The sequence below is a fragment of the Lynx rufus genome, unplaced genomic scaffold, assembly GCF_022079265.1.
Source record: "Lynx rufus isolate CCGP_SWC_20201006 ecotype Redwood Valley unplaced genomic scaffold, mLynRuf1.p SCAF_13, whole genome shotgun sequence".
In the NCBI taxonomy this organism is placed as follows: Eukaryota; Metazoa; Chordata; class Mammalia; order Carnivora; family Felidae; genus Lynx; species Lynx rufus.
The window spans coordinates 25844498-25866090 of record NW_025814827.1 but is presented as its reverse complement, the minus strand read 5'-3'; the positions used below and the strand labels follow the sequence as shown (position 1 = coordinate 25866090).

At 34.3% G+C, this 21593-nt stretch overlaps 2 protein-coding genes across 2 annotated transcripts in view; one reads left to right on the top strand and one right to left on the bottom strand.

Annotated features, from left to right (window-relative positions):
- FGF7 (fibroblast growth factor 7) overlaps positions 1-19138 on the top strand; it is a 64384-nt gene extending 45246 nt beyond the window's left edge. The window contains exons 2-3 of the mRNA XM_047075136.1: positions 16581-16684; positions 18033-19138. Of these exons, the coding sequence (XP_046931092.1) occupies positions 16581-16684; positions 18033-18227 (299 nt within the window). The 3' untranslated portion in view covers positions 18228-19138. The remainder of the gene's footprint in view (positions 1-16580; positions 16685-18032) is intronic.
- Positions 1-21593, bottom strand: part of FAM227B (family with sequence similarity 227 member B) — a 198874-nt gene that overhangs the window by 113086 nt on the left and 64195 nt on the right. The gene's annotated exons all lie outside the window — the stretch shown is intronic.

Here is a 21593-nt window from a genome sequence, read left to right as displayed (position 1 = left end):
TAGATTTTGTATTTGGGATTTTTCTTGTTTCTTGAGATAGGCCTGGATTGCAATGTATTTTCCTCTCAGGACTGCCTTCGCTGCGTCCCAAAGCGTTTGGATTGTTGTATTTTCATTTTCGTTTGTTTCCATATATTTTTTGATTTCTTCTCTAACTTCAGCCATTTTTAAGGTATATTTCCTTCTAATCTGTTTCTCCCAGACTCAGATATTGCCATTCAAGGCCACCCAGTCTTCAGAAGTCCTCTCTGACTGGACTAGTGACACTGATCTTTTCTCTTCCTTCCTACTTTGCCATTTAGAGTCTTCCCTGTCATGTGGGCTAATTGTAGGTCTCTTTATTTCCCCCCAAACAATTCATTTCTCAAGACACAGACCTAGCAACTTGTTTTCTGTGTTCTTCACATACTACACAACAACAGATCCATGTATAACACTAGACACAGGGCAGGTACACAGTCAAAACTTTAATGGATTCATTTTATTTAGATTTAAAAACTATTAGAGAGACCTACTCCTTGGTCATTATTAAAGTTATAAAAAGATCAGTGGCAAATCTGACACCATGTTTGTTTTTTCATTTTACATTTATTTATTTTTGAGAAACACAGTGAGCCAAAGCATGAGCGGGGAGGGGCAGAGAGAGAAGGAGACACAGAATCTGAAGCAGGCTCGAGGCTCCAAGGAAGCAGTCAGCACAGAGCCTGATGCGGGGCTCAAACTCACGAACTGAGAGATCATGACCTGAGCCAAAGTCGGATGCTCAACCAACTGAGCCACCCAGGTGCCCCAGACACCATGTTTGTTTTTCAATGCAGACTTCAGCTGATCTGAGAAACTGCATATTTCATGCCCTGGCACTTCTCTGCACTTAATGCTAGCTGTCTTGTCTATACTCCAGTTTAACTTGTTCATATGAGAATGATCTCTGCAGATACACTGGCTAGAATAGTTTGTAAGCTAGGTACAGTATGCACTCTCTCAAGGCATTAAAAAGTAAAGTCAATCCTGAATTTTTTTTTTTTTAGAAAAAATTTTGATACTCGATTGAAACATAAGAGACATCATGGAAAATTCAAGCTGAATGTCCTTATGCTAATTATTGTATTTATTTAATTTGAAATCAAACATTTGAGAACTTGCTATCCGTATATGGTTATCAGGACACCCTGATTTATGTACTAAGTATAGCTTTGGGAAACTGATTGCTGCTTTTCTTGTACCTTAATCACAAACAAATGCACAAAAGTAGGATCCCATTATTTAAAATATCTTGTTGAAAATCCTTTCCAAAACAAATGCATTTTGCAGATGAATAGTAAGCCACTAAAATACGTCTACAACATTTAGATGTTCTCAGGTTTCTTAATATTAGGCTGTTCTGCAATCCTTTCTTTCCTCATACTGACTAGAAATTGAGCCTTTGTAGAGAAATATTTTTAATCTAGTCCCACAGTTCTCTTTTTCAACATGGGCAAATATGGCTTAGGACTCTCTCATCATTCTATTTTAACATTGCATCTCCTGATTCCTTGTACATGATCCACTCACAATGGCACAGAATTGGAAAACATAGGAAGGAAGGTAGGGCAGGTCATGGTGACTTTTACCAGTAGGGACAAAACTAACTTACTTTTGCTCACAGATTCCATGACTGTTCTCTTTTCCTCCTTCTCCTGTTTATTTTCCTTTCAATTAAGTTAAAACACATCTTTAAAAGATAAACAACTAAGATATCAGAATATGAAAGGAGCTTAGGCTAGTAGAGAGCATTCCAAAATGCACAAAGGGGTTGACTATCTGGAAGATTATGGATAAATCATAAACTTGATTTTACACTCAAAGTAAATTATAACATTTTCTTCTCTAGGTCCTAATTTAGGCATTTATCCATTCAATTTTGGCATGCTGGAACTGTGCTGTAGTATACACAACATTATCAGATCCTCTAAGTATCAACAATACTTGGAAGACTTTTAAGAGGGCTGTGTTTTAAATCACCCAAAACAGGGCTGAGGGTCTGTATTAACCATTTATACAAATATAGCCTATAAATTTATTTCAGGAATCAAGTACCCTCACGTCATCACCCAGATTCCCATCACCCTTGCCATGCAGCTTCGACAGTTCTTGCCTAGACAGTGTTATGATGTCTTCTTTCTTCTCACCTCTCACCAAGCCACCCCCCACACTGCTAGTAGAAGCACCTTTCTAAACCTTTCAGTGGTTCCCCAGCAGCTACAGGATAAAAATCCAAACTCAACTAACTACATAAGGTTATTCAGGATTTGGCCCTGCCTATGTTTCTTGTTTTTTCTCTTGGCCATCTCTCTTGTGTATGCCTCAACCACAGCAAACTAATGCCAAAATGCCACTGTCTCCTATGCTTCCGTGCCTTTCTCATAGACTTTCTGCTGCCTAATTTTCCTTGACTCACGGCTATGTGTCTACAAAATACTAACAATGTTTGTAGAATAGATGTTGAGGAGAGGCAACTATTTCTGTGAGAAGAAAATTAAAACTATTTATTTAGTGCTCTTTAAGGAATTAAGCATGTAGACCTCATTCTTCATCTTCAAAATTATTTAATGTGGTTCAAGAAACAAGATTGGTTTTTTTGTTTGTTTGTTTAAGTCACTATATTCTGATTGTGGGACAAAGCTGATGCTTTTTGCTGGGGGAGTTAGATACTTATTAAAACCTGGCTTTGAATAGCTTCTGAACTTCTTCCACCCCCAAATACCTGTTGTATACAGATCACTTTGAACCACTTTGGTGGCTCATTACCGACATGGAATGGGTTGGGCAGGGAGTGACTATCCAAGGATAGGTTGGAATTAAGAATCTCTATGTAGCATGTATAGTTTTAAAAAGTGCCAGTGATCCCGAAAGCTTTTCCCCTGAAAGATGTTCTTTGTCCAACGAAGCCTGCCCTCACTCCCACTCCCAGCTTATTCTGAGAATCACTGGTTGAAGAAAAAGGAAAATTTCAAAATAAGGAATTAATTTGAATGAATATTTTGAATGAAAATATGTAACAGTGATATTCCTCAGGGATCAATAAAATGAATCAACATTTCCTCACAGTGAAAATATACAGCAAAAATTCCAAGTTTGCAGATTATGCTAACATCTTTAAATTAGTGAAATAAGTGAATGATAATAAAATGCAGTCAGACAGAACATATGTATATAGGTAAGCAGAAAATTGGGAGATGAGTTTGAATGTAATATATTTTATAATAAAATTTAAATTATATGTATAAGATAAAAGGCTCTGAATAATAACTTCCTCACAAAAAAGGCACTAAGAAATCACTTTGGATGTTTTCCTAAAGATAATATCTTAGTGTGCAATTGTAGCCAAAAGACCAATAAAGTAACGGGCATCATCAGGAAGAAAGTAAGACACAAAACAGAACATATTATAATAGTTCTGCGTAAACATGATATATCTACATCTGGAATACAGATGTTGTCTTTTTTGCTTAGCGTTAATAAAGGCTACACAGTACAATGGAAATATCCTAGAATTAGAATGAATGAGTGATATAAGACATATATGACACAGGCTAAAAAAATTTGGGATACGATCTATAATAATAAATATTTAAGATGAACCATATTCAATGTTTATGAAATCATAATAATATGGATAAGAAGAACACAGACTTATTAGCCATCTCATGAAATTGTAGGACTAGCGTGCATTTCTTAAAGCCTTAATGTGCTAGAAGCAAGGCAGAGAAAGAGATGTGCTACTACACAGCAAACAGAAAACACGAGAAAGTTTTTATGCATCGAAGTGTTGCATGCTCAAAATATAAATAAGGTAAAGCGAGGTTTTGCCAAAACTAAAAAGGAAAAACCTACAACTGGTTAAAAAAGTAGAAATTTTGGAGCTTGTCTCTACTTTTTTGAGTTGGCATTATCAAACATAATCTGAGATGAACTATTGTTTGAATGAACCATGGAATTTTGTGCTTTCTTATCTAATTAGATAAACTCCAAAAGCATAATCAAAATTATAAGGAAACTTAACAAATACTTCCAGTTTAATCTTTTAATCTTAGTTCTTCTGCTGCTTAGTATGATTAGGAAACTCATTAATTCCTTAAGCCTGGAATAATTACTAACTTTCATTTGCTGATTTATGACACACTAGTTACAAGGGGTTTATGTATCATTCTATCTACTTCAGCATTTAATGAGAGCCTTCTAAGTACTAGGGATTTCCAGAAGTATAAGATAGTCTCCACAAATGGCTTAAAATTCAGATGATTTAAAAAGTGCTAAAAATATCAATAACAACAGAAGAATAGAGGTGAGTGTAACTAAAGGTACAGCAATGTGTTGTTCTTAAAGTAAAAGAGATAACAGATGAGAAAACTATGTAAAACATTATGCAGACACTTGATTTTCATTTGGCTTTGAAAGAAAAGTGTCACTCAAGTTAGTGTAAGCTGTTAAAATACTGATCCCAAAGCCTCACCTCAGACCTACTGGACAGACTTTCTGAGAAGTAAGAACTGGGCATTTGACATTTTTAAAAGAATTCATCACATGATTCCATTCAGCCAATCCATGAGGAAATGTTTGGGAAATACAGAAATGGAGATTCTCTGTAGTTATGCGTACGGTGGGCAGAAGCAGACAAAGTACCTGGCAATTTGTATGGGAGAGGAAGATGAGTAAATCAGTTTGTTTGGGGCCAACAGCTCATGTAAGTTGTAAAGGAATAATAGGTGCAAATTTTAAAAGTAGACTGGATTAGATTTTGGAAGGCTTTGAATGCCAAGTGTAAGAAGTTTGAATTTGTTTTGCTTTTCAATAGAGTGTACCATTGAAAGTTATACAGCAGAACAGTAACTTTTATAACATGCTCTCTGGAGGCAGGCATCTAGGCAGGAAACTGAAATAATAGTTGAGGTACAAATAAGTTCTGGACTGACATGATGGCGATGGGAACAGAAGTGCTAGATACATATTTGGTAACATAGAGTGGACCAATGTGAGTTTCTAGTAAGAGCTAGGGGGTCTGGATCTCCTTTTTAGTATTGTAAGTATCTTCTGTAAACTCTGATGATTTATTTCTTCCTATTTTTCCTTTCACTTGAATTTCTGTGAGAAATGTAACTACTCTGCATTAGAACATCACTGTTTAAACTGGTAGCAAAGAATGTGTGCTTAAAAATTCTTAAGAAAACCAATAGCCAAAATGGCATTAAATCATGCTTTAATGCTGATTACCAGCAAGATCTGAAACCACATTGTTTAGAATTCCCTTATGGTCTGGGTGACAAAACATTTAAATACAAGTTAAAGAGGGAGAGAGGAAAGATTACATCAAATGTCTACCACACAGCAAAATTTCACAGGACACATTAATAGTTACAATAGAGGGATGAAGTGGATGTGTGGTTTATCTTCTAAACCGTTGTCTTTATAGATTAGATGAAGCCTAAGATGTCTTAACTTCTAGAGGTACCTGTAAGTAAAATGTTAATGCAACTTTCCATAGCTTCTTTCTTTCATGATCATTTTCCCCTTTCAGATTCATTGTTGGTAGACTTGTACTTATTCCCCTCAAGCAAAATCAAATTCTGCTTTCAGAGAAGATATAGTCACTTATACCACAGTATGAATATATTTGTGTCTCTATGTTACCTCTCCCAAGTATTTCCGGGATTTCTGAACCTTATCTCAAATCCTATGTAATGAAAATTTTGGTTTCCTATTGAAGATACTTTAGATTTTGGGAAAAGCCAGAAAACAGGAGAGATTTTCTAGGTGGTGAGGAGAGATATTTTTCTCACATATTCTGGGATTATAACATCTGCATCTCTTGTGATAATTTTGGAGCCATTTTTAGAATGTAGTAAAGTGTTGTAAATGCTTTACATGATCAGATAAAAAATAATTTCTGAATAAAAGTTTAGAAGGAACAGGGAATGCAAAGCAAACAGAGAATTTCTTCCTGTCTGATTCAGGGAGAAAACTGCCCGCCTTGTGTTCCAGAGAGGCAATAAATGAGAAGAAAAAGGTCAGTAAATTGGCATAGAAATATAATTCTGTCCAATACAGTTCAAGGATATTCCCATGACATACTATAGTAATATGCCACTGGAATCATCCTATTTGTTAAACAACTGAATAGTTTGTTTCTAATTCTGGCATAGTTCTAACCCTGCTGAAATCAGCTGTTGCAACTTAAATTCTTTAAAAAGGAAACACTGCCATCACTGTACCACACACTAATGTACTTTCTAAAGATTTTCTAATGCTTTGTTTTCTGAATAAATCTCTAAAAGAATGACATGATTCTTTTTACTTCACCTGAAAAATCATTTAAGTGTTTTTTTACATCATTATAGAATTGATATAGGATTGATAAGAACTGTAACTGATGTACCCCTCCCACCACCCACACCCAATGAAATGATGGTGTGGCATCAATACTCTTAAACAGGACATTTCAGTTATATTTGATTCCAGAAATTATGCAATCATTTGTAACTAATTTGAGTTTCATGCCGGTTTGATGGGAATTACACTTCCTCGGTTTCGGTAATAATTTATGTACTTGTGTTTCTTTCTTGCTGGCTTTGATTTGATTAGTTTTCTAATTTCTTTTAGTACTTTCCAAGGTTCTGTCTTAGATCTGTTACTTAACAGTTATGGGGCATGCTTTTTGGGGGTAAAGTGATCCAAAGATAAGATTAGTATTATTAACCAAATATATTAATTGTGTTATCTTATAATAGTGGATTCTAGGGTTCACAGGAGAAGTAAAAGAACCTAGAGCCTGCTGGGGGTCGCCATCTCCACAAAGCCCTTTGTGTAACCTACTCTGACTGAAAGATAATAAAGAAACATGGGGAAAGTGAACTCACTTCTTTCCCAAATTCAAACACTGAATCATTGCCTCCAGGCAATGAAGTCAGCATGTGCACAGAATATCCACCTAATAGTCCTAATCCAAACACTAGCCCGAAAAAAAGAGATCTGTCTTCCATGTTAAGCAGTCACTCTGCTTACCTTATGGAACAAATTTATTTCAGCCTAAGATAATTTGGTGTTTGTCTGTCTGTTTTCCTATAACTTTTGAAGAAGTCAATTTTAAATAATATGTATACGTTGCTAAAGGTCACCTCCTTTTGGTCTAGGTGGACATTTGAAAACAAAATACTGGCAGCTACATGATGTTAAGTACACGTATCTTATATACTTTTGACATTCTGATAAAACTTAGTTCATGATAGAAGCTGTTTACCAGAAAATGTACGCCCGATAAACTATCTTAACAGTAAATTTAGGACCAAAATACATTTAAAATTGTACACGAGCATTCATTTTCTCATAAGCAATTTATCTACATCAGTCAATGCGAAACTTACATTATTCTGCTTTCAAACATATTTGCTTCAAATAATTCTTTCTCAGTTAAAGGTAAATACATTTCATTGAGTACTATCTATCTATCTATCTATACACAAAACTGCTACTTCTTCCAGAGATACTCTTTTTTTTTTTTTTTAGTTTTTTTTTTCAACGTTTATTTATTTTTGGGACAGAGAGAGACAGAGCATGAACGGGGGATGGGCAGAGAGAGGGAGACACAGAATCTGAAACAGGCTCCAGGCTCTGAGCCATCAGCCCAGAGCCTGACGCGGGGCTCGAACTCACGGACTGCAAGATCGTGACCTGGCTGAAGTCGGACGCTCAACCGACTGCGCCACCCAGGCACCCCTAGAGATACTCTTGAAGAGGAGGCTGAGGGAGATTTTAACAGTTGCTTACAAGCATATGAAGGGTGTGAGGTTGATACATTCATGCAACATTCAACAAATCACTGCGAGCCAATTCTGTGCTAGGCTCAATTGAGAGACAAAACCTCTCCTCTTGGAGAGCTGTACTTGGTAACTAATTCTTCTTCATGTTCAGTAAAGAAAGATCTGAGGGAAATAATTTACTATGCAGCATAGTGAAGAAATTCATTGATTCAACATATTGGCAATACCATCAAAATTGAGTAAATGCATCTTTCTAAAGACATACAGAGTAGTTGGTTTCCAAAGATCTTATCACTGTAAAATTTTATGAAGTCAGTGTTTTTTCCCTTCCTTCAAGTCCCTCTTATTCCTGCTATTCGTGCCTTTATTTGTATTATATTTTCTGTTGCTGGAATGAAGAATATTGATGCACAGGCTTAGGGTATCTTTCAGGCTCAGTTGTAATTAGGGAATAGAACCTGTAATGTTTGCTGGCTTTCTTTTATGGACCAACTGTCCACAAAATATAACTGTTGAATGGTAGGAGTATTGTTAATTATATGTGGACACCTTCCCTTTCAGGTCCAGTTATGACAGTATGTTCATATTGTCCCATCTCCAAACCCTTTTCCTCTAGCCCCTGCCTGTCTGTTGCCCGCCAGATTTTTGTTGCACTCTGACAGTCAGCGAAGAATATAGTTAATCTTATCCCTCCACATATTGGGGTTAGGGATATTAAAAAAATCTTTTGAATTTCAACAACCCAATTAAAAGTGGGCAAAATATCTGAACAGATTTATTACCAAAGGAGATACACAGATAGCAAATAAGCACATGAAAAGATGCTCTATCTTTAAAGATTCTAGCTTTAACTGGGATGAAGATAGACTTGAAAATGGCAAGGTTCCTGAATGAGTAATATTCTTTTTTTTTAATGTTTATTTATTTTTGAGACAGAGAGAGAGAGAGAGAGAGAGAGAGAGAGAGAGAGAACAAGCAGGGGAGGAACAGAGAGAGAGGAAGACACAGAATCTGAAGCAGGCTCTAGGCTCTGAGCTGTGGGCATGGAGCCTGATGTGGGGCTTGAACTCACGAACTGTGAGATCATGACCTGAGCTGAAGTCAGATGCTTAACTGACTGAGCCACCCAGGTGCCCCTATGAGTAATATTCTTGTTTAATGTACTTTAAAAATCTTTCACAGGGAAATTAAGAGATCTAAAAGTAGGTTGCTTGGAAAAGTATTAAGTAATGTTGGCAGAATCAGTATCCTATCAACTCTGACCTTCTAATCTGTTTTGTCCCATGTGCTATGTGCTCTTATTCCAGAAAATACAAGAATGAAGAAACTAAATTTACCACTCTTTTTTTCAACTGCAGAGTGGGAAGAGATGTTTTTACAGATCCACAGAGATCTGTAGAAGAATAAACTATGTAAGCTTATGAAATCCTCCCCTCCAAATCAAAACCCAGGGAGTTACTCAGAAAATACATATAGTATGCAAACATTAAGTTAGCCACCAAACTTACTGTACATGGTTTTTTGGTGTACAGTATACCTATTATCATATATAAGACAAATATAAGAATTTTCCTTTTTTGTGGACCTGAATTTATGTTTAAGAGAAGTTTATGTGTGTAAGTAAAAATAAATTTGCTTCCTAAGATGTAAAACATACTACATGGACACATCAGATTGTTAATGATTGTGGTAGCCTAATGATAGAGTTAAAACAAAAACAAAAACATGAGAGGTCAGATCATACAATAAAAAAAGAGACAGTCAAACCATAAAAAAGACTCTTAACTACAGAGAATGAACAGGGCTGCTGGAGGGGAGGTAGGTGGGGGAATGGGTTAAATGGGTGATAGGTATTAAGGAGGACATTTGTGATTAGTACTAGGTGTTGATGTAAGTGATGAATCACAAAATTCTACTACTAAAACTAATATTATACTATATGTTATTAACTGGAATTTAAATAAAAACTTAAAAAATAATAGAACATGAGAAATGAAACAATGTCAAGTAAAGTAGCCATTTAGCCTTGTTAATATTTTTGTCAACAACATGGTCAACAATAGAATCAATTAATTACCTAGGGTGTCACCCTTACAAACTAAAGAACATGCCCCAAATGACTTACCTGTTTTTTTTTTCCGTGGCTTAATCATTCATAAGTTTATCTAAATATTTTTGCCTATTTATTATTTAAACCTGTTTCATGCTTACAATAAATAAATGAGGAATCTTGGCATAAATTGCTATTACTTTAAAAAAAATTCTCCACCATCTAATTCCAGCATTTTAGCTGTTTCCCTAATGTACTTTAAAAATTGATGCTAATTCTTTGTCCCTATTACCAACAGCATTTATGATTTTAAGGCATTTTAACTTTACCTTTTAAAATTTTTTATTAAGAACTTATTTTTAGGGGCACCTGAGCGGCTCAGTGGGTGAAACTTCTGACTTTGGCTCAAGTCATGATCCCCCCATCCATGGGTTCAAGCTCCATGTCGGGCTCTGTGCTGACAGCTCAGAGCCTGGAGCCTGCTTTGGATTCCGTGTCTCCCTCTCTCTCTGTGCCTCCTGGACTTCAGCTCTGTCTCTCTTCCTCTCACAAAGATAAATAAACATTAATATATATATATTTATATATATTAATGTATATTTGTATATTAATATATATGTTAATATATATATTTATACACACACACACACACACACACATATGTATTTTAAAGCAGCTTTAGGTTCACAGGCCTCCCCCATTGTCAACATCCCCCACCAGAATGGTACATTTGTTACAGTTAATGAGCCTGCATTGACACATTGTTATCACCCAAAGTCCATAGTTTACTTCAGGGTTTACTCTTGGTGTTGCACACTATGGGTTTGGACATGTATCCATTATGTTTTCATACAGAGTATTTTTACCACTTTAAAAACCCTCTGTTCTTTGCCTATTTACTCCTCTCACTTACCTGCAACCCCTGGCAACCACTAACCTTTTTACTATCTCCACAGTTTTGCCTTTTCCAGAATGTCATAGAGTTGGAATGTCATACAGCATGTGGCGCAGCCTTTTCAGATTGGCCTTTTTCACTTGGTAATATGCACTTAGGGTTCCTCCGTGTCTTTTCATGAGTTGATAAGGATAAAAATATTTAGTTGTTTCATCACGCAAAAATCCCCCTATCCCAGTCCCTTGGTATTTCTTTTCCCTGAACCTTTTAAACTTTATAGTTTAAAGATTGAGAAGATATATATATATATAATATAAAATTATATATATAATATATATTATATATAAATATACAAAATATATTTTATATAATCATATAATTTTAATATATTTAATATTTAAATTTATTTATAATTTAAATATTAACATTTAAATATATTTAATACTTAAAATATATTTTTATTTTTATATAATTAAATTATATAATTTAATATTTAAATTTATATAAATAAATTATATAATTAAATTATATTTTAAATATAATTAAAATATATAAATATATAAAATATATATATAATTATATATATTAACATAGGTGAGCTAGTATGATAACTAAAAATAATTTAAAAGTTGAAGATGAGGGAGACAATAGTTCAATGATTATTAGACCAATCAGAACATTTAATTATGTCCTTGACCAAATATACTGTTCTGGGCACATTAAAACTAAGAACTGGTATCAGCAAATAATCAAAGGATAACTTTTCAAAAAGTTCTTTCTGTTGTAGTTTATTCACTTATTTAGAGAGAGAAACAGAGAGAGAGAGAGAGAGAGAGAGAGAGAGAGAATCCCAAGTGGGCTCCACACTATTAGCACTGAACCCATCATGGGGCTCGATCTCACAGACTGTGAGACCATGACCTGAGCCAAAATCAAGAGTCAGACATTTAACTGACTGAGCCACTAAGGTGCCCCTAATAACTTTTTTTAAATTTTTTTTTTCAACGTTTATTTATTTTTGGGACAGAGAGAGACAGAGCATGAACAGAGGAGGGGCAGAGAGAGAGGGAGACACAGAATCGGAAACAGGCTTCAGGCTCTGAGCCATCAGCCCAGAGCCTGACGCGGGGCTCGAACTCACAGACCGCGAGATCGTGACCTGGCTGAAGTCGGACGCTTAACCGACTGCGCCACCCAGGCGCCCCCACTTTTTTTAAATGTTAAATTATTTTTATGATTTTCTTTCAAGGCTTTATTGTTGAATGAGAAACCTTAACCATTACACACACACACACACACACACACACACACACACACACACACGTAATGGTATACATATATATGTATTATATATTATTCTATTTATATATATGCTATTATATAATATATAATTACTTCCTGAAACTACCATATACAGACAAAACATTAAAATATATCCACATTTCTTATTAGATACAATATTTTATGATTATTTAAAAATTTTGTATACATTTTCTTTTGAAATTATTTGGCCTAAAGTAACTCATTTAGTTTAGGATTAGCTATAAATTTTCTGCAACTATTGTACATTCTCAGGACATTCCTGCTTGTGACCAAGGTCTACCTGATGTTATTAAGTGGTGTCCCAGGGCAACCCTCAGAAATCTTCCATGAAGGGCAGCTAGCAGAATCCCTTTGCACCCACATTTTCTTCCTTTATTTCACACTCCACCTGGAATGTGTGTTCTACCTTATATTATGAGAACAAAGTGGTTGTGGAACAGTGAGCTGAATGGAGCCTGGAAACTCCCAAATGTTTTGTGGAGCAGAGTTGTCACCTCTCCCAATGTTTATTGCATGTGGAAATAAATGGTTTGTTCCAACCAAACCTAATCTTAACTAATGCATTCTTTATAAAATGCACAGAAAACTCCAGGAGCCTATTTTTTCAGTTATTCTAAAGTCCCAGGCAGAAAGGCAAGTCCTACTTTCAACACTATTGTTAACAGCCAGGTGTTTACTTTCATAGCTTTTTTTTTTTTTCACTTCTAAAGTCATGAGATTAAAGCAGCAGAAGAAATGAAAAAAACAACACCTGTGCTCTCATGTCTTTCATGTTCCTATTCAGAACTTCAGTGTCACTAGGGATCTTCCTTCTGGTGCTGTCATTCATTCCCACCTGTGTCAGCATTCATTTAGCGCAATGAGTCTTCACCAGTGTTTATGTCTTGATACACATGTGAGGAATACCCACCCCCCCCACTCCCCCACTTCCCCAGGAAGCTGTCTCCAACCTGTGTTCCACTGCTTTCTAGTCGGGAATGACCTAATTTCCACTAGCTTTTCTCCTTATTGTTACAAAAAGCATGAGATGCTGTTGCCAATGCTTCTCTGAAAGACCAGACTCACCATTGTTGGTTAGAACAGCAAAACTATTCATTTCTAAAGAAAACAGTTTATTGGGCACTTAACTATGCTCAGCATTCTGCATATATGTTTTCTTTCTCTTCTACCTCAATTTGTTCCTTTTGCTATATTCTTAATGATAGCTTGGATTCCTTAGACTCTTTAGATTTTTTTCTTTCTGGCTTCCCCTCTGAATTAGGTTTTGTTGTTGTTGTTGTTGTTTGTTTTGTTTTTGTTTTGTTTTGTTTTGTTTTTTAATCCTCTGTAAAAATGCTTATCTTCTCTAATAAGCTGTAGCTTAGAAAAAAATTAGGAAAAAAATTAGAAAAAAAAATCTTAAGCCTTTTCACTTTCACATCTAGCCAAGAAAAGCAACTTATATTTATATTACACTTAATTGGGGACTATTCAGACAGAAGGACAAAAACAACAAATGTGTCCCAAGCCACTCCAAATAGTTCCCTTGGTGTCCTTACATCCTGGAATTTTTCCCAGCAAGCTGCCGAGTTCCGGGAAGCATTTCTTTTGATTCCTTCTGGCTGATCCCCTTGTAGTAAAGAGGACCAGTTAGGAAGTGGAACATTACTGGAACGAACCACCTCGATGCCAAACATAGCTCTTCTCGGCAAGTATGATAGAACACAAATACTAAACACATACTTGGTAGCAATGCTTAAAATTATTTCTATCCCATTTACTCATTCCTCTTGCTATGCCCATTTCCTCAACTTCTAGGCCCAATGGATGTTGAGGCTAAGACATAAGGATAGGAGTTGGAGAAGTCAAAGATCATTTCAAATCTGGCTAATTTTGAGAATGAGTACAAGGAGAAGAGTTAGGGAGATGCTATGTCTCCTGGGGTGGGACTGATAATGTGGTTGAGTTTTACAATAATACTGAGTTTAAAGTGACGGCAGTTTTCCACATCTTGTTCCTAAATTCAGCATGCATAAATCACATGTGATCTAAATCCACAATGAAATTCTAGTTGTGCTAGATGTGTAGGATTAACAGAATTGTTTGTTAACAATAGAAAATAATTTTGCATAGCATTACAGTATTTCAGAACACATGAGATGTTTCAAAATGTGGTGAAAATGTGTTTTCACTTTCTTTAGTATTTAATATTTACACAGTGTTCCCAGTGATAAAGAGGAAGATCTGTAGGTGTCACTTGAAGTATCCTCACATGTGCTCCCTTATTACTGCTTCCTTCTTTAATCTATAGTCTACAACCACATGCTAGAATTTAATCATTTTCTATGCTCTCATCAGAACATTGAGGTCTTCAAAAGATGTAGCAAATCATAAGCAGGTCTTAAGTTTTACTAGTGGCAATGATATTATAAAACATGCATTGAAGCATAATTATTATTTACACTTAATGTCTTCCTCTATTGATAAAGTGGAATCACTGAACTCTATGAATGTATTGTAGAAATGAGAATTCTTTGGTTTGATGTGGATAGAGAGTTCCTCAGTTCTCTTTCCTTATCATTGTTTTTCATTTTGAATTTGCTTATTATTATGATTTCCTAGATTCATGAAATAATGAAAGATAATGGCAATGTATTTTATCCAGTAGCTTTTCAATCGTATTATTATCAACTACTTATGAAAGCATAGCTTAATTGTGACCAAAATCTTGATAATTATTTCATTTGTTGATGCCAGTAGTTGTTATAAATGAGGTCTTTGACTACTCATCTGCCTTTTAGTAAAATCAGGGTATATAATGAAATAGTTTATTGAATTTTTAATAACACCAAACAATTCAATTCACTTGAATTCAATTCAATTCAATTCAATTGTTTACATCTACAGACAGAAAGCTATTTTTCCTATCCTGACTCTAAGAAAGAAAATAAAAATTATGCTATTAAAAACCAAATGATTTGTTCGTCTGACATTTTAGAATGAAATAAATTATTCAATTTTAACTTTTGGAGTTATGAAATCAGGGCTGTTTTCCTTAATTTGTGTCCTCAAATTACTCTAGGATTTATACATTCTGACAGGCTTCATAAATACTTTAAAAGATTAATATCCATTCCTTTGCACTTTCTTCATAGACCTGAGTTTATATGAACAGCCCAAGAACTCTCAACTGGATAACCTCTTGTCAGCGCTAAGCATAGCATGCTGGGAAAAAGGCCTGTATGCAGCATACATGTGACACAGATAACAAATATTAGCTAGGTTGCATTAATCCTGATGAAGTGGGTATTGATTTTATTCTCCAGATAGGAAAATTGAAGTGAAAAGAATAAATAAGAGGATGAAGCAAAGGCATGGAATAAGAAATCAGATTTTCCTTTAACTGAGTGAATATTTTGGAAAACAGCTTTTAGAGACTTGACATAACGCATATAGTTTTCACTTGTAACCTTTGCATATTATTAGGCACAGGGAAGCGAATGTCTCATGGTTACACCTTCATGTTCGAAGTATAATTAACAGCAGTTATTTAAAGAGGGCTGCTAAACTTTTAATTCCTACATTGTTTTAAAAATTTTCTTGAGATTTTACTGCATTTATATGAGTCATTAAAATATAGCATTGGAGGAAAAGATGTATAATAAAAGAAAATAGTAGGTTAACATTCTTGTGGTAACTGTATGTGTTGTAGAAACAATTTCAACAAAGATTAAAAATCAGAAAGGTATAAAGTTATAAAATATCATATAAGCAAGATTCATAATTGGTTTTTAAATAGTCTTTCATGTATCAAAAAACTCACTATCACTTTAAAATATTTAATCTTTTTTAGGGCAGTAGTTCTGTTACCATCATTTACAATTGCTTTCATTGATTTTTGTTAAATTTCAGTACATTCCAGAGATTTTCTGTTAGCAATAATTTATAAGATAAAGTTTAAGAGAAAAGTAAAGATTATTAGTTTATTATACATTTTCATGGTATGTAATGATTAAGAGCCACTGTCTGGGTTCAAATTTCCCTTCTGCCACTTATTAGCTGAGAGAATCTGGGCAAATTATATAACTTCTCTGTGCTTGGGCTTCTCGATCTGTAAAATGGGAATAACTACAGTACTTGCCTCATAGCCTTGGTGACAAGTAGATGAGTTAGTGCATAGGAGCCTTGGAATAATGCTTTATTATGTGGTATGAGATCAATAAACATTAGCTGATATCATGATGATTATTATGATAGTAAGTTAGAAATGTAATTCTGGGGAAGAAAAAGCTAAATCCTTTGAATCCAGATATCTTTTTCTACAAAATAAAAAATACATAGTTTAAACTTCCCATGTTTAATAAGGACTACCCTTGTATTTGTATGTGTAATATGGGTAGGTGGTCTCGGGCTGAGTAAACACGCACATTAATGATTTTAATAACTTCCAATTGAAAAAGAAATAAGAACAAATTGTCATTCTTGGATGATCTGCAAAGCTGAGTGAATAACTGACTTATCTTTCTGTGATTCCTTGCAGATATCATGGAAATCAGGACAGTGGCAGTTGGAATTGTGGCAATCAAAGGAGTGGAAAGTGAATACTATCTTGCAATGAATAAGGAAGGAAAACTCTATGCAAAGGTATTGATAATTGATAGCTTAGACTTAATTTTTCAAACTTATTTTTGTCAAAAACATCTTGCCTGGGGCACCTGGGTGGTGCAGTCGGTTAAGCGTCCGACTTCAGCCAGGTCACGATCTCGCGGTCCGTGAGTTTGAGCCCCGCGTCAGGCTCTGGACTGATGGCTCAGAGCCTGGAGCCTGCTTCTGATTCTGTGTCTCCCTCTCTCTCTGCCCCTCCCCCGTTCATGCTCTGTCTCTCTGTCCCAAAAATAAATAAACGTTGAAAAAAAAAAATTAAAAAAAAAAAAAAAAAAAAAAAAAAAACATCTTGCCTTTCTGGAAAGGAAAAATGGAACTAATTTTTCTTCAGTCATATAATTTAATGATTTCATTAAAATACTTCATATTCAAGCATTGAGGAAAAAAAACATTTTCTGCAGGACCTTGGACAAATTGCTTAAGCTCTCTGGGCTTTGGTGTCTTCATTTGTAAAATGAGTTACGTTAACCAACCTCTCAGGATACTGCCAGCTCTGAAATTCCATGTGCACTTTAGATACTTAAAACCTAAAATTTCCATCTGTCAGTAGTATTAAAGCTCTTTTTGTTAAGGTTCACCCAATCTGCACATTGCTGACATGAAAATTCTTGGGAAAAAAAATTCAGAAGTTTGTTTATCAACATCAGTCTCACAATCGTGGCCTTTGAACTGTGAACATTCACATTGTTCCCACTTTATTACAATATGAAACATGTAACAGTTCATCCCACCATAATAAAATATAATTGAGTTTCCTTTGTATTCCCATAGTCCAGCACAATACCTGGCACAGGCTAATTACATAATAATCTAGGTTTAGTTGAATGAATGAATGAATGAATGAATGGTTGGATGGATGAACAAATTAACTTAAAATCCATCACCACTGCAGGCAGTGAAGTAACAAATGAAGAAAAGTTGTGAAATATGTCCTTCAGCTGAGGGAGGGAGATGCTCTGCTAATTATATCAAATTCTCAGCAGTTAGGGAATGAGTGATTTGGGAATGATATTTGGTAATATCAGAGCTGCTCATTAGGGGGAAACAGCTCCTCATACTAAAGAATTGTAAAAACTGACTGCCAAAAAAAGTTAGATATTTGAAAATGTGTTGCATAACTAAATATGTATCATTTTATCTTTTTAAAAAATTTTAAGATGCCTATTTTTTTTTGCAAATATGCTAATCTATATCTAACAAACTGCATTAGGCCAGCTCAAAAAAAAAGTCATATATGATTTAATTCTACTAAAGATTACTGCTTACTCTTTGTTTAATTGAGTACCTCTAAAAATCATTTGGATAATGTTGTTTATTATTTTAACAGAAAGAATGCAATGAAGATTGCAACTTCAAAGAATTAATTCTGGAAAACCATTACAATACATATGCATCAGCTAAATGGACACACAGCGGAGGAGAAATGTTTGTTGCTTTAAATCAAAAAGGGGTTCCTGTAAGGGGGAAGAAAACAAAGAAAGAACAAAAAACAGCCCACTTTCTTCCTATGGCAATAACATAATCATATATGGTATAAAAGAAACCAGTTCCAGCAGGGAGATTTCTTTAAGTGGACTGTTTTCTTTCTTTTCTTTTTTTCTTTTCTTTTCTTCTTTTTTTTTTTTAAGTAACCAAGAAAGGCTGGAAAACTACTGAAAAACTGATCAAGCTGGACTTGCGCATGTATGTTTATTTTAAGAGACTGCATTAAAGAAAGATTTGAAAAATATACACAAAATCAGATTTAGTAACTAAAAGTTGTAAAAAATTGTAAAGCTGGTTGTACAATCATGATGTTAGTAATAGTAATGTTTTTTCTTAAATTAATTTACCCTTAAGAGTATGTTAGATTTGATTATCTGATAATGATTATTTAAATATTCGTATCTGCTTATAAAATGGCTGCTATAATAATAATAATGCAGATGATGTTATATAAGATATGTCAGACCTAAAGGCTGCTGGAATGATTTGTCAGATAATCAAGCCAACACTAACTATGGAAGATGAGCAGTATCTGAAAGACTTTTTAGTGGCAATTGTAAGCCACTTAAATTCTAATAAGAAAAGAAAGAATATTCTTAAAAATTCTATTATGGAATGGAGTCAAATAAGTAGTTTTACAAAAGTATAGTATTAGAATATGCTTGTACCTATTAACAAGAAGAAAATTCCTAATGCTGCTCATATGGAAAGGGTATTGCTAAAAGGATGTTTTCGAAAATCTTGTATATAAAATAGCAATAATGATGATAATACTGTATTTCATCTCACTTGCCACAAAAATAACATTTTATAATCCCTAAAAGTAAAACTGAGAAACCTTTAAGTTTTGTTTCAAGTAATATAATCTATCTTTTGTATAATTCATATTTGGGAATATGACTTTTAATAATGTTCTTCCCACCAATAATCATGCTTTTTCTCTGTGGTTACAGCATTAAACTCTATTTTAAGTTGTATTTGAACTTTATTGTTTTGTTATTTAAGTTTATGTTATTTATAAAAAAAAACCTTAATAAGCTGTATCTGTTTCATATGCTTTTAATTCTAAAGCAATAACAAAACCATCTGGCTCAACTACAAGGTTCCCCTCCCTCCCCCCATGACCAATATCAAGTTTAGTACACAGTACTTGGGCCAGCAAATCCTGGATGGCAGACAAAAATGACAGCCTGCAGCAATTCTTACAATAGATGTTTCACAGGGAACAATACAAAAATGTAAAATATGTTTTGCCACATACTGTTGTCAATTACATTGGATGATATAAGTAAAATCACTGCAGATAAAAGGACTTAAAATTGTTAAAGTTAGAATATATTTGAGTTCATGAGTAGAAAAGTGCCATATTTTTAAAATATGCATATTAGAGTTAGTAATTTTTCTAATCTAGAAATTTCTGCCATTCAAAATATTGCCACATTGGAAGTTGTTTTCCTTTTAGATGGCAAGAGCACAAAATAGAATATATAGTTAGGGATTTGAGGACCTGAATATCATGAAGGCTTGAGGTCAGGCTACAGAGAATAGGCTTATCAGAAAGATAAATTCTACTTCATACTTCTTCAATTGGCAGATTTGGGTAGCATTGTATGTGTTCACCAATAGGAGGTCAACATTTATCTAAATTAAACTATTGTAATTTTAATCATTGTGATTTTAATTTCAAAATGTTTGTCATCAAATTCCTTTATTTTATATAAATATTATCTACTACTACATTAATAGGCAAAAGTTACACAAAAAGGCTAAAGCCGACAGGAACAGATTCATTTGATCTTCTTATGGCTCATCTATATGACCAGGTGACAGGAAACTACAAAGAATTGTCTTTCCTCAGCTAGGGGACATTTATGAATGATATTCTGAACTGTTATCTGATTCAAGGGGCTTGCTAGCCTAGGTTCCTCTCCTAGATCAGCCTTCTGTGGCTGGAGTCTTGTGAAAATACCGAGGGCAGAGGAAAACCTATGTTTCTCATATTCGTTTCCTTAGTGCTTAACAGAGCATCTATCCATAATCAGTTTTTTATATGCATTCATTCAATGTTTGAATATTAAAGAAAATTCAGAATCGGACTAATCTTACTTGATTTTTAAAATTAGGGCAAACATGATGATATAGAAATTTGAACAGAAATAGTGTATATACATACAAGACATGAACTATGTTAGGACCAAATACTCTTTGTCTATGGATTTATAGTTATAATCAAATCACACAGCAATGCTGAATTAAACAAACCAAATTTAGTGGTAAAGCCAATCTGGTAGTGTTTTTAGAAACACTTTTTAAAAAAATATAATTTATTGTCAAATTGGCTTCCATACAACATCCAGGGCTCATCCCAACAAGTGCCCTCCTCAATGTCCATCACCCACTTTCCCCTCTCCCCTACCCCCCCCAATAAACCCTCAGTCTGTTCTCTGTATTTAAGAGTCTCTTATGGTTTGCCTTCCTCCCTCTTTAGAAACACTTTTAATTCATTGTTTATACTCTCCTTTTTTTATCATGCAAATTTTAGAAAATAAAATCTGTACTAATTATATACACTTAGAATTCTAGAAGCTTAAAACTGCAAGAGGCCTTAGTCCCTTGTATTCACTTGCAGACCAGGAAACTGAGATTGTGATACATCCAAAGTAGCTGGTTAGGTACAGAGCTGTCACAAAAGTCCAGGTCACTTAGCATATGCTTCCCAGTCTTAGATTATTAGCTAGTGGTCTCCTTCTTTAAAAAATTTCTATTGAGATGTTATCTTTATGTTTGCATGCAAATGCAACTTATGTTTTGGCAATTCACTTCATACAGAATAATTAGTCCATGCTGTGATGATGTAACTCAAAAGGAGGAAAGAAATGATGAAATTTCCAATCCTGTTTCCTATTCTACTCTTACATGTATTTATTTACAAATGGAGAGCAGTTATAAACAGAGTAACCTTTTAAAAAATGTTCTTAGAAGGAGAAAATTGGTTAAATACATAGGTTTCCAAGAACAAGGAAGGAAAAAAATTAAATGAAAGAATATGAAATGTTAACAAAAGAAATAATAAAAAGATACTTTCAATGCAATTAATAAACTAAAATATTTTATGTAAAAAAAAAGCCATACTATAAATTATCAGCCTTCAAGTTGACTATAAATTGACCTAATGATAAAAGAGAAGAGATACTGGAGATAAATTCTTAGTTTCTATCTCTTAGAGTTTGCTCCTCTGGTTATCTAGAGTGACAAAAAACATACAGATGAGCCACATGACCAGCTGTAGTAAAGCGATTCTATAACCACAAATAAACAAAATCCATGTGTCTCAAAATTTTCTACTAAAATACCAATAGTAGTAGAAGTAGAGAAAGAGAGTCTAAGGAATAATGCAAAGGTA